General features: G+C 34.3%; 1 protein-coding gene across 3 annotated transcripts in view; it reads left to right on the forward strand.

The window, feature by feature from the left end:
- Positions 1-12,878, forward strand: part of ITGB3BP (integrin subunit beta 3 binding protein) — a 92,872-nt gene that overhangs the window by 79,178 nt on the left and 816 nt on the right. The window contains exon 8 of one of the 3 annotated variants that reach the window (XM_082454007.1): positions 10,798-12,830. The exons of the other annotated variants lie outside the window; for them this stretch is intronic. Within the exon in view, the coding sequence (XP_082310133.1) occupies positions 10,798-10,805 (8 nt within the window). The 3' untranslated portion in view covers positions 10,806-12,830. The remainder of the gene's footprint in view (positions 1-10,797; positions 12,831-12,878) is intronic. 3 annotated transcript variants of the gene reach the window in all.

The following is a 12,878-nucleotide window of genomic DNA, read 5'->3' on the forward strand; positions in this document are numbered from 1 at the left end:
TAAGAGCATGAACGCAGCTCTTTCCTAGAAAAGGCTTGAGATCTCTTCTAATGCTGTGTAACTTGATTATAATGTGTAACTGGTTTTCAGTGGTTTTAATCTCTACTAACTTGACAAGTTTTAGAGGATCATAATGGGAAATTGGAATATTTATTATTTCCCAACTAGAGGAAATCTTTCTTCTATATATTCTGTGGCAATGGTGTAATTTTTTTTTTAATCTGTAATTTCCTAGAACTAATTAGAATTAGGCTTTACATTAGGCCTGTGCCAAGTTTTGAGAAATGAGGAAAGGAAAATTGTAGAACAAATAGGTGAACTGTCACTGCTAATAATTAATGGGAAAAAATTTCCCAAAAGTATTGTTTCCTTCCCTAAACATTTATTAAGACATTAAAGTCATTTCCACATGTTAAAACAGTCATCTCCTTTCAGTTATCCAGTACATACTGATTCTTTGTGTGTGTCTGCATGATCAGCCTTAAAACTATTTTCTAGTATTTTAGGCATTAAAACTGACTTGCCCATTACCAGGTGTTCCCTAAGAACTGAGTGTTTGTTCATGCATAGAGGAGATTGTATCACTAAATCATGCTTTAAAGTTTCTAATAAGCATTGATTATTTGTTGTGGTTTAAATGAAAACTGAGCTAAGATATATTAAATATATAATATTTATATAAATTATATAGAAATATATATATGAAAATATATGTCATTTTCCATTTCTGTTTCTTGTCAAGAGCTACATTAACTCTTAATATTTACTTAGGTATTCAAATCTTCATTAGTGTATCACTTATTTTTTAAAGTAATATTGCCTGAAAAATAGATTGAATTTTTTAATTTGAATTTGAGCTAAATATTTTTACAGAATACTTTTCCCCGTTTTTTTCTCTGGTTCCTAATACATGTATTTTTTAATATTAGTGGGATTTTTTTTTTTTCAGTTATAGGTGATGGACACCAACACATGCACGTTATATGTAAATTTCTTTGCTGAGTTAACTTTTACCCCCTTCTATTCATACATTCATTTTAAGAGGGCTTTGTTAGTTTTTTTGACAGTTCAAACTAATTTGCTTTATATAGTCCTTATTTGGGGATCTAGCCTTCAGCTTTTCATAAAAATTTCTAATTTACTCTTTTCTTTTAATATGCTGTTACCCAGAATTATTTAAATTTTAAAATGTTTTGAGAATCTCCATAAATTAGAAATTATATAGTCACAAATTACATAATATAAAAATCAGCCCTATAATATGTTTTGGATTTGGTTTATTAGGTAATTATGAAAATGAAAATAAACAGATTACTTGTTTCACTATCAAAAGAATGTCCTTCAGATTTTTTTTTATTCAGATTCTTATCAAATTTTCCCAGAATAGTTAAAATAGACAATAACAGAAGAATTCCAACATTTATGCTGTCATTGCACCTTTGAATTGGTCCTTTATTTTTTTTTCATTTCAGTACTAGTTTGTTTAGCATCAGTTGTAGTCTTTATTACAGGCAGAGAAGTATAATTGTAAAGATAAGACTCTAGTGTTTTAATTATATAGACATCTGACACACATTCTAAGGCTTTATATAACCTATTCCAGGGAAATTTAAAACATACACAGTAACATGAAAAGGTACACTGAGATTTTCATAGTTTTCAGAACTGGACCTTGCACATTAGGGAATGCCTTGATAGAGCATATGAATAAAGAGGACCTCCTTTGCTAAATACAAATTTCTTAAACAAAGGAAGGCTTCTTTCTTTTTTCAGTTACTTAGGAAGTAAGCCTAACTTCACTTTCCTTAATAATATTGGCTTTATGACTATTAGAAAAATAATGAAATGAAAGGTTCTTTTTCTGTTATATTTGGATGCGAATTTTCAAAATTATTTTTAATTTGTTATGCTGAAGATTTAAAACATATGACCATTCAATGGGTTGATACAGATGGAATGTCACATTATCATCACATGGGAAGGCATGAAATTTATTTACTTTGCATAATCAACCCCTACATAAAACAACTTGATACAAATATTCCTGAGACAATAGATGGCATTATATTGTACTTGGTATTTTCATTTTTTCTGGAGATATTAGAAAATACCAGCATTGTTTGTCTGTGACTAGTACTTCCAGTAAACAAAATGTTTTTTAAAAGAATGTAAGCAAATTGTAGAGCAGTTGCCAAGATATGAAATCTAGACACTTAAGATATGAAATCTAGACACTTAGCTTCAGTCCAAAACATATTTTATCTGTTTTGAGAATAATTGTGTAGGTTGAAGTATGCATAATTTAAATGAAATGTAACCATCTGAACTTTACATTGTTCAAAAAAGTTGATTGTTTCAGCTGTTTATAATACAAAATATTTCAGAATTTCTAGCTCTGGCCTTAAAAAGAAAAAAGCACAAACTATCATGTTCTGGCTTTCTTTAGCTAACTTACTGTCTTCTTGCATTGTAAAATTCATCTTGGTTATAGCATTTTGAAGTTTTCAAATTCTTGGACCACAGGACAAATTTTAAACTCCTTCTGTTCTAAGACTATAAAATAGCTTGATATTGCCTTTTCATTCTAACCACCCACTGAAGTATTTTTTAGCTTAAAAATATGTTGTTCTTTCCCCCACTCAGTCTTGAAAAAGTATTCATCATATCAGCTAAATAATTTTACTCCTAGAAAACTACTACCCTTTTTTTTTCTGTTATGTCTTAACATTAAGCAATATCTTTTTTCAAACAAATACTCCAATATTAAAAGCACTGAGGTTTAGACATGATGAATTTTAGGATAAACAACAAAAATTCCCCTATGCTTTAACATTCTTATGTTTATGTTAACATTCTTATGTTTATCTCCAGATAAACATTAGTTTATCTGGAGATAAAAAATAGAGATGTTAGTTTTGGTGACACAAATACACATTAATGTACAACTGTAGTCCTCAGCTCTTTATAAGGATTCAGTTGTCACATATGCTGTATGTGGGTCATACCTTTTCCTATTAATAAATGTTCATGCTTTTGCTTTACACTATTCATCACTTTTAGGGCTACATTTCGACTGCTTACTTGAGATTTGTCTAGGATTTAAGGAAAAACAAACTGGTTTATTACTTTTCAAAGCCTTTTAAATAATTTCTTCCAAGATTTATATTTTTTTATACTTTACTAGAAGTATGATGCTTTTATGTTTTAAATAATTAGGTAAAAAAATTTAAACCATAGATTTTAACTCATTTAATAGCAATTATGTGTTTAAGAGGTGTAAATAACTTGCTATCAGACATTACAAATATCCAGGTGCTCTGTATGTGCTGATGACAACAAAATTGAAACGAAAGACTGTAATAATTCTGACTGGTTTTCTCTGCAGAAGATATTGATTATTTGTGTGTGGTGAGAGATTTGGAAAATTCAATTAAAGGAGTTGTGCAAAGGTTTCATAAATTTTCCTTCTACAGCGTGTACACAGACATTGTTGCGTATTAAATCAATGCAGCACTTCACAATATATTTTCTTTGAAACATAAAAATAAATAACATTTAAACAGTTCTGCTTACTACAGAAACAAATTTTATTTTCTGTGAAGCATTTAGTCATGTGCTATCACTGACTCATACACATTTGCCAGCTGTAACAAATTTTATAGACATTTTCTCCAGAGACATATTTCATATACTATGAATTTTTAAATGAGCAAATGGTGAAGAAGCGATGTCAGCAATATAAAAATTGATCAGTTAAAAGATAAAAGCATAAGTAAAGAGATTTGTATGGTAGTCTTAATAGGTTTTATTAAATAAAAATACTATAAAAAGATAGTAATGAACAGACTGAAGACTAACTGTTCTTGAGGTGGAGAAAAATTATTCTGGCACATTTAGTAGGAATTGGTTTTATGTCACCTGACAGGTGAACATTTTTTTTCCATTTTAACTCTTAGAGTAGTCAGAAAAACTCCTCAAAGTGTTAGATAAATTCTCTAAGTTGTTTTTGTATTTTAAACACATCTATATAATAATAAAGCAGATATTTATAGTGTTATATAACTAATTATATAGTTAAAAGCAGGACTTGGGCAATCAGTACGTATTAGGTGTTTTTCTTCCTCCAGCTCAGACCTCACATAGGCAGAAAGTAGTCTTTCATTCACGCTGTTCATACCATATGCTTCAGTCCTCTGGAATCTCTCTCTCTCAGGACGCCAGGCTTCTCTACTACTTCTCTCTCTGCCTGGATTGTACTTGCTTCCTTCTTTGTCTAGCAAACTCCTGCTCATTCCTTAAGGTCAGCCTTCAGTGTCACATCATTTGAAACTCTCCCCAGCTCGCCTAGGTAAAAGGCTAAATTGCTTCATCTTCTAGGCTTCTACAGCACTTGTCTGAATGTTTATAAATGAATCATGTGGCAGCGTATTGTAATTGTCTGGTTACAGGGCTCTCTCTGGGCTTCTCCTTGGCAAACAAACAAAAGTCTTATCTCCATACTATAGTCCCAGAGTTTAGTATAGAACCTGGATAGAAGGTCCGTAATGCATATTCAGTGAATGAACAAAAACAAGTGGCCACTCTAAGAATTTTTTAAAGGACTTATTTAGATATTTTCAAATACTTATAAATTGCTATTTCCTTACATGCCCCATTCATTTAATATTTATTGAATGCCTACTAGGAGCCAGGCACTATTCTAACATTGGGGATACACTAATAAACAAGACAGACATAGTCCTGCCCTCAGGATTATAGAACCTAGCACAAAAGATGAGTAATTATAATAAAACATAAGCACACATTATAATAATAAGTTTCTTGTCAGTTTTCATCCTAAATTTTTAAATGTACGTTCTGAAACAGAATCAGGCAAATCTGTAGGCTGTTGAAACAAGAATTTATAGCCCCAAAGCTGTTACTTATAATGTAAAAGAAAACTTTACGTGTAGGTTCTTTATTTTAATTTCATTTTGATTAAGCATTTATTCTGCATCATTACTATGACAACTTACTTTGCACTGTTTTCTGAAAAAAAAAGTTTTTTCTTTCATATAGAATTAATTATATGATCTTGATAGCTATGAATTCCTTAAAACCATTTTAAACCGAGGTACTGTTTCACCTTAATAATTAGGTTTAGCCTTGTTAGATTTCACTGTTTATTTTTCAGGTGGAAACATTTTAATTATATTATCAAACTTGGTATTGTCTGTCTGTAAAGAAAATAGGGACATTAGTTGAAATTATATTTTATCTATTCTTATAAATAATAGGAAGGCAGTCTAACAAGATCTGTGAGTTAGAGGCCGTTGAAAGAGAATGCTGTTGAGCTTACCAGGCCAGCTTTCAGAGAGGGCATATTTTTAGTGAATATAAAGAGGGCCCTTAATTGAGTACCTTTGGTAAAAATAGCTAACTAAATAGTGAGAGGTAGGTTATAGTTTCTATAGGGCACATCTGACTGAACAAAGACATAACAAGTCGGTGAATTTGGAAATGTGCTGAATTAAGTAAATAATTACATATTAATTAGTTGTACCTTTCCTTCAAAACAATTCCTGTGGATTCAGCAATACAAGTAAAAATGATATATTTATAAATAGCTTACTATAACATATTAGCTAGAAGCATTATGAGTTATGATGTAACATTAGTGTTTAGTGTACCTGCAACTGAAGGTTCACAGTAAAAACTAGCATTATCCCAGACTTAGTGGCATCAATATTAAGATTCTTAGAAGCTAACCAGATGTTGCCTGTTTTCTCTCAGAAAAAAATTAATGCAAAAAAAGAATTCTATACTGAAAATACGTTGCTTTGGAAATGGTATCTCAAGTGATTAATATTGTCTCCCTAACTAGCTGTTTTTAAAATATTTGCAAAGCATCTTCTACAGAAAATTGTATCACTTTCACTCCTTAAAATGTTCATTCTGTAGTATACAATAAATAATAGCTTATAATAATAGCTAACATTTATTGAGCACCTTCAATGTGCCAGACACTGTTATAAGCGCTTTATACACATCCCATTTAACCTTCACAACAACTTATGTGAAGTAGATAGTTATTATCTTTATTTTACAGGTAAGGAAACTGAGGCACAAAGAGGTTAAGTACCTTGTACCAGAATCACTTAAGAGACAGAGCCAGTATACTAACCAGAGTAGTCTGGTGCCAGAGCCTGTGCTCTTGCCCACTACATGGTAGTAATCAGTGAATGTCAGGTTTCATGACTGCTCAAAGGTTTTAGATTCTATTAAGTTTTAAGTATATAATATATATACAAATACATACATTCATTCATTATAGGGTAAAATGTTTTATACAATTTCTGACCTATGGAAATCCAACAGCAAACTATTAGATGGTTGTCATAAATACACAGTTATATACACACATAAATATTCACAGTTATACATTTGGCAAATGAATATACACATTTAATATATGACAGTCTCATTAATGAACTTTTGGGAAACTTAAGAGTACTGAGAATAGCTTTGTGGTCGTGGATTCTAGTAAACATCATCACATGTTTTAGGGATGTTTTTCTGAGTCTTTATTTTGAGTAGTACTTTCAAAAAACTTGAAAGAATTAAGGTGGACCTACTAGTCAACTTCCCTTTTAGTGGGAAGCAACAGAGAGAAATTACAGTGAAATGTACTTGACTACCTTTGAGACATTTCCCTGGGTTCTTTTGATCATGTTTTCTTCTCTTGGGTGCTTTCTTCATGATCTCATCCATTCCTTGACTTTAGTTCTCACCTTAGTGTATAAGTCACCCTCCTCCTGAGCTGTAAACAATCTCAGCTCCCATACATTATTCCCCTAATATGCTGATTTCATCCCCCCCTCATATTATCCCTCATTTTATCTTTCTAGGGATTACATTCATCCAGTGATAAGGCTGAAAACCTTACAATTCTGTCTCATCTAGTTGTTCCCACATCCAAACTGCTGCCAATTAATATCACTTCCCAAAATGTTTACTTCTCCTTTCCATGTCCACTGCACTGGTTTATTCCTTCATTACCTCTCATCCAGATTATCTGCATCCTCATTGTAACCTGCCTCTCTGCTCTTTGATCTCGTTTCCCTACAGCCTGTCCTGCTACTGAACAAATTATGCTTTCGAAGGTATCACTCCACCATATTCATAGTGAAATCCAAATTTATACCATCATTCAGAACTCTTCCCTGATCTGACCCCAGCTTACCTTTCTAATTTGTCTTTGTGCCTCAGTCACTCCAGATTATTTGCCATTCATACCTAGATACATTCCTCAGAAAGCACCTGTCTCATTTCCTTATCTTTGTTCTTGTCTCCTCTACTTGGCATACCTTTTCCCCCATCATCAAAATTTTACCCGTCTTTCAAAACCTGCTTATAACTTACCTTACACAAGGCTTCCTTAGATCCCTCTCTTCCATGTTCTTTTATGCATTTGTCACAGCTGCCTAACTGGTATGACTAAGGGAGGATATTAAACTCCCTGATCTTGTCCTATGCCCTAGAAACCTCTGACAGTCACAATGCCCCTGACACCACTGTGGCCAGATTCCCTGTCTGCACATCAGCTTCTGCCCTCTGTCACACTTCAGTTATTATTCCTCCCGACCTATATTATTCAGTGGGGGTGAGCACGCCATATGCATTCGCTCCCAGAGCCTTTAGAAAGTGGAGCCTTTATAAAATAATGTTACAATAAGAGAGACTGTGCGTAAGGGAGACAGCGACCCATAGGCCACAGACAGTATGAAGACCAGCAAAAGAGGCGGAGAAAGCATGATTTGGGCTAATGTCAACAAGCGATGCTGAGATACATTTCCTAGAAACAGTGTAAATAAATCACTTGGTTAACAAAAGTGTGAGGATTAGTATAAACAAAGCACTTTGCTTAATGCCAACCTAGTATTCAAGCTAAGGATATAAGATTCATATTATATACATGAAATAATAGTAATATAAGGCAAGCTATGATAAGTGATACAAGTTCAGACCCTTCTTCTGTCTAGGATTCTGGCCAATAGCAAGTACAAAAAAAGATTATGAATCCAACGAGGATCAAAGTATCAACTTGATTAGTGGAGGAATTAACCTCCAACATGGCAGGCCCTCTGGTAGAAGGTTGGGGTAACTAATGTGGACTAAGGCAGAAGTGGAACCTCCCCTCTCCCATACTGAATCTAGATCTTGAATCCCATGTGCTCTCCTGAACCTGAGGAGAAAGCTGGATCCTTGAAACAGACCCAAGTCCACGTGTCTCTATAACAGTAAAGACCACAGACCTACCTTACATGCTTGGTTGCAGAAGAGAGAGAATGGGCCGGTCTCCTTACAACATGAAATTAAGAAGCATGAAGGCCAACTGGACTTGAGAGTAGACAGACGGTGAAAGGGAAACTGAATAGTGGGGAAGAAGAGTGTTGTGTAAGAATAGTGACCGAATATGACTAGTAAAATGTGGACTCTTGTTCTGGACTTCAGTCAGTCAAATTTGTCACTTTTCCATGGGCTGTAGGGAGCAGAAGAGTTGACAGAAATTTCTTCCTCTTCAGACTGAGGAGAGTAAACATTCTTTTCTACTCTAAGTACGAAATGAAGAATAAGCAGTAGTATAGGAATACGCAACATAGACCGCCTTTAGGATAGAGTGATTAGGTCATTATTTAAGGGTTCATGATTTTAAAATCAGTTTTAGTTATTCCACTGTACATAATCTCTAACAGAGGGCCATCCAAGACCCTAGTAATGGAAATGTTTGTATTTTACTAGGAAGCTGGAATTTGAAAAATGGGTAATGTTGATGGGCTGTGTAAACATACTAGGCAGAGATAACAACATGAACAAAAAAGGCAGAGAAGCAGAATGAACAGTAGATTCCAGATACATCATTGACAGTTATGATCACCAGGCTAATAAATTAGCTCAGACTTTATTCATTAGGCAGAAATGGACCAGTGAAGATTATTAAGGAAGTAACAATCCAAAATATGTTTTAGAAAGAATATAATATAATTGCTATATAAAGGATGAATTCTGTCAAAATACTGCTCATGGACTGCATGACTGGATGTAAATTTCTTCTCATTTGTGTTCTGAGAGCTTCATCTCCAGAAGCAGAATGACAGTGTGGAGAAAACCACCATGCTGCTGCTCCTCACTCGTGTGCTGTGATATACGTCACATTGATCAAAGTAGTGATTTTTGCTGGATCCTAAATTTGGCCTCAGAATCTTTCTCAACACAACTGTCCTGGCAGCCATGATCAACTGATGAGACTTCTTTGCAGGGCCTAGCATTGTAACAGAGAATGGGATTTGGATTAGATGTCCAGCACCAGCTCTACTACCTACTTTAGCTAGTGGCCTTAAACAAGGCACTCGGTTCCCAAAACCTTAATTATAAAATGGGACTGATGCTATTTACCTTGTGGATTATATAAAATAGCTTAGGGAATTCCCTGGCGGTCCAGTGGTTAGGACTTGGCACATTCACTGCCAGGGCCCTGGTTCAATCCCTGGTCAGGGAACTAAGATCCCGCAAGCTGCGCGGTGTGGCCAAAAAAACAAAAATAAAAAGCAAATTAATTAATTTAATTAAATAATTAGCTTAATTAGTACCTTCCCCACAGTAACTTTTTTTTTTTTAATTTCTATTTATTTATATTTATTTTTGGCTGTGTTGGGTCTTCGTTTCTGTGCGAGGGCTTTCTCTAGTTGCGGCGAGCGGGGGCCACTCTTCATCGCGGTGCGCGGGCCTCTCACTGTCGCGGCCTCTCTTGTTGTGGAGCACAAGGTCCAGACGCACAGGCTCAGTAAGTGTGGTTCACGGGCCTAATTGCTCCGCAGTATGTGGGATCTTCCCAGACCAGGGATCGAACCCGTGTCCCCTGCATTGGCAGGCAGATTCTCAACCACTGCGCCACCAGGGAAGCCCTCCCACAGTAACTTTTTAATAAATGGCAGTCTTCCTTTCCTCCACAGTATTATCATTAGTTCTGTGTATCAATAACCTATAAGGATATTAAGTGAACCCTAGGATGCTTAAAATCTTCTACTAGTATTCAGATCAGACTCAGCTCATGAGTTGGCAAAAGCTGGTTGTCAAGTTGGCAACCTATCTACTTGTAGGACAAGAAGAATATAGGTGGACTGTCATGAATAGGGAAATATAGGGGCCCACCATGTATTACTTATTCATAGCTGCCAATATAAGCAAGGAAGGGATATTTCAGGAAGTAAAGGGTCCACATGCCCTATGGGTATATATGCCATCAGTTGCCATTGGGTGCTTTTTTCAAAGGCTTCCTCTCACACAAGTGTCCTAAGGCCAAACAGACAAGAACTTCTATCACCACTAGGAGTCCCCAGAGGGACATACTCTGAATAGGAATGTCAGTAAAGACTGTCTCTTTTTTGTGGGGGCAGCTGTTGGAGGAAACACCTGCTGAAAGGCCCTGAAGGCTTATAGACAAAAGGCATGTAAGATTTGGTGTTTTCATTAGGTCATGTTGGAGTTTTAGAACCCTCTCGAAGTATCTCAAATCCATCTTCATATAAAGTGAAGAGTGCTACGTTAGAGTAGTCATATTGACAATTATTTGTGAAGGTGAATCTTGCTTTGAAGACTCAAAAATAGCAAATGAGAGATGACCAGTACCTAACAAAACTAGGTACCAAATTACGTAGTAAACGGGTGTTTAAATCATTTCTTAAATCATGTATGAGATGCATGTTAATTTGGAAACTAATTCTTAATGATTTAATAAGCATCTTTTTTATCCTGCAGGCATTTAGAAGAAATGCACTCACTGTGAAAACGCCAATTTCTGTATCTGCCTGATCATATTTAAAGGAACAGAAGAAATGTTTGTAATTAATCTGCCCAGTAAATACCAGATCATAGCACAGGCAGGTGCATGTCTAGATAAAATTTCTTGCAGCTAATTTAAACTTTCTACACGCACCAGTAGATAATCTCAACGTAAATAATACATTTCTTCTTGACCCTTTAAAGTAAGCCAACATGTAGAAGAGGATCTTGACTTATATTTTGTATCTCATATGCTTCTATATACTTTTAGCATTTGTGGATAGACTTAATAAAGCATTAATAAAAATGGCACCTTTGGTAGAGCTATATATTTTAAAACTCATATTAAATCTAATAGTGAGTGGTATTAGGTACCAGTTTTCCCATTTAAAGCTCCAGATATGTATTTATTAGATTCTCTTGAAAGCTTTTAAAATTTATAAGTTTATTTTAGCTACTATCTCAGGGATGAGTCTTTATTATATTCTAGTTATTCTTATGCTTGTAGAGAAAAAGTATTTTCAAGCTTTTAAAATTTCCACATCTCCTTTTATAAAATATTGGAATGTATTTTTCAGTATAGACTTTTAAATATGAAGTTGTTTTTAAACTGAACTACACAGACTCTACTGAATTTAAAAAGACCTATCTCATGGAGCAATATGAGATCCCCTCCAAATTATTTTGAAGCATTATTTTAAATTTTTAATTTTCTAGTTTTTTTTGTATCATCATGTTTGTGCTGTCACAAAATAAAGGGGAAGAGAGAATCACAGAATCGATAGCACTTTTTTTAAACCTTATATACTTTTCTTTGATCATTTCCACAGGGGAAAAAATGCTATTCCCTTGTATAGTATCTTATACAAATTGTCTTGACAAAATTTGTATAAGATAGTACCATGTCATTTAATTCACTGTATCATGAAAATAAAAATATATGAAAAATTTGAAACAAAATTTAACAAATTAAGGTTGAAAATAACTAATTTTCCATTTACAGAAATTTCAGATTCACTCTTAAAATGAAAATGAGTTATTTTTAAAAAACTATTCATTGAAATGATACTAAACAGTAACTCAATTAACAAAACTAATTGCCTTCACTAGTGATTTTATTGGTACTATTTAAATAAGGTTTTTAAGAGAATCTGCTAAATATTAAGGATACTTTGTGATACAGTGCTCATAACAGGACATTGCCTAAAATATACCAAAAAGGGTAATTCCTTTGTGTTCTACCATTGAAAACTTACCTTAGAATGTAAGCCAAAATATAAAGAAACCTACATTAGTCAGGAAATGAAGGGTTAAGAAGTAGATTGGTTTCATATGTAATCCAAGTTATGTAGCTATGTGCTTAATGCTATTAAATCAGTTACTGTATGTTTGACCTCTTGATATACTAAGCTTTTGCCTTTCAGAACAGCTGGGTCGGCTAAGAATCCCTTCCCAGTTCTATTCATTGTAGATCAGATGACTCTCGCTTTATCACCCTTGGAGGCCACATGAAGGACAAAGCAGAAAGATCCACACACAAAACTAATGTTTATATGGGCGGGGCAGTGGGGGGGGGGGGCAGAAGGGGGGGGATACACTTGGCCCTGATCTTCCAATGAACATAACAGAAGAGAGAGACCAATTGAGACTTGAAACCATTGTGTTACTCCAACCATTATTTAGTTACATCCTATCCATCTCTTACTCTCTTTCCCTTGAACAGAGAGGCTCCTTTGGCTGCCTTGACTTTTGTAAATGTTTCACTCACTTAGTTGTGGTTTATCATTTGGACAGAATGCTACATCGGGGATTTTTCTCCCCTCCCTAAGGCTTCAAGACAAAATGACTTCTGTTGCCTCATATTTGATACATGAACATATACCCTATTCTCTTCATTTTAAGACGCATACCTAAGTTTATTGACAACAAAGAAAACTGCATTTTTCAGAAACAGCCCTTCCTTCTAAAATGAACTGGAAAATAACTTGGAAGAGATCATTTTTTGACAGGTATATCATCAGTGAATAAAGTCAGAAGTCTTTAATTTTTTTGTATAA

The sequence above is a fragment of the Balaenoptera physalus genome (genome assembly GCF_965194825.1).
Source record: "Balaenoptera physalus genome assembly, chromosome: 1".
NCBI classification, from domain to species: Eukaryota; Metazoa; Chordata; class Mammalia; order Artiodactyla; family Balaenopteridae; genus Balaenoptera; species Balaenoptera physalus.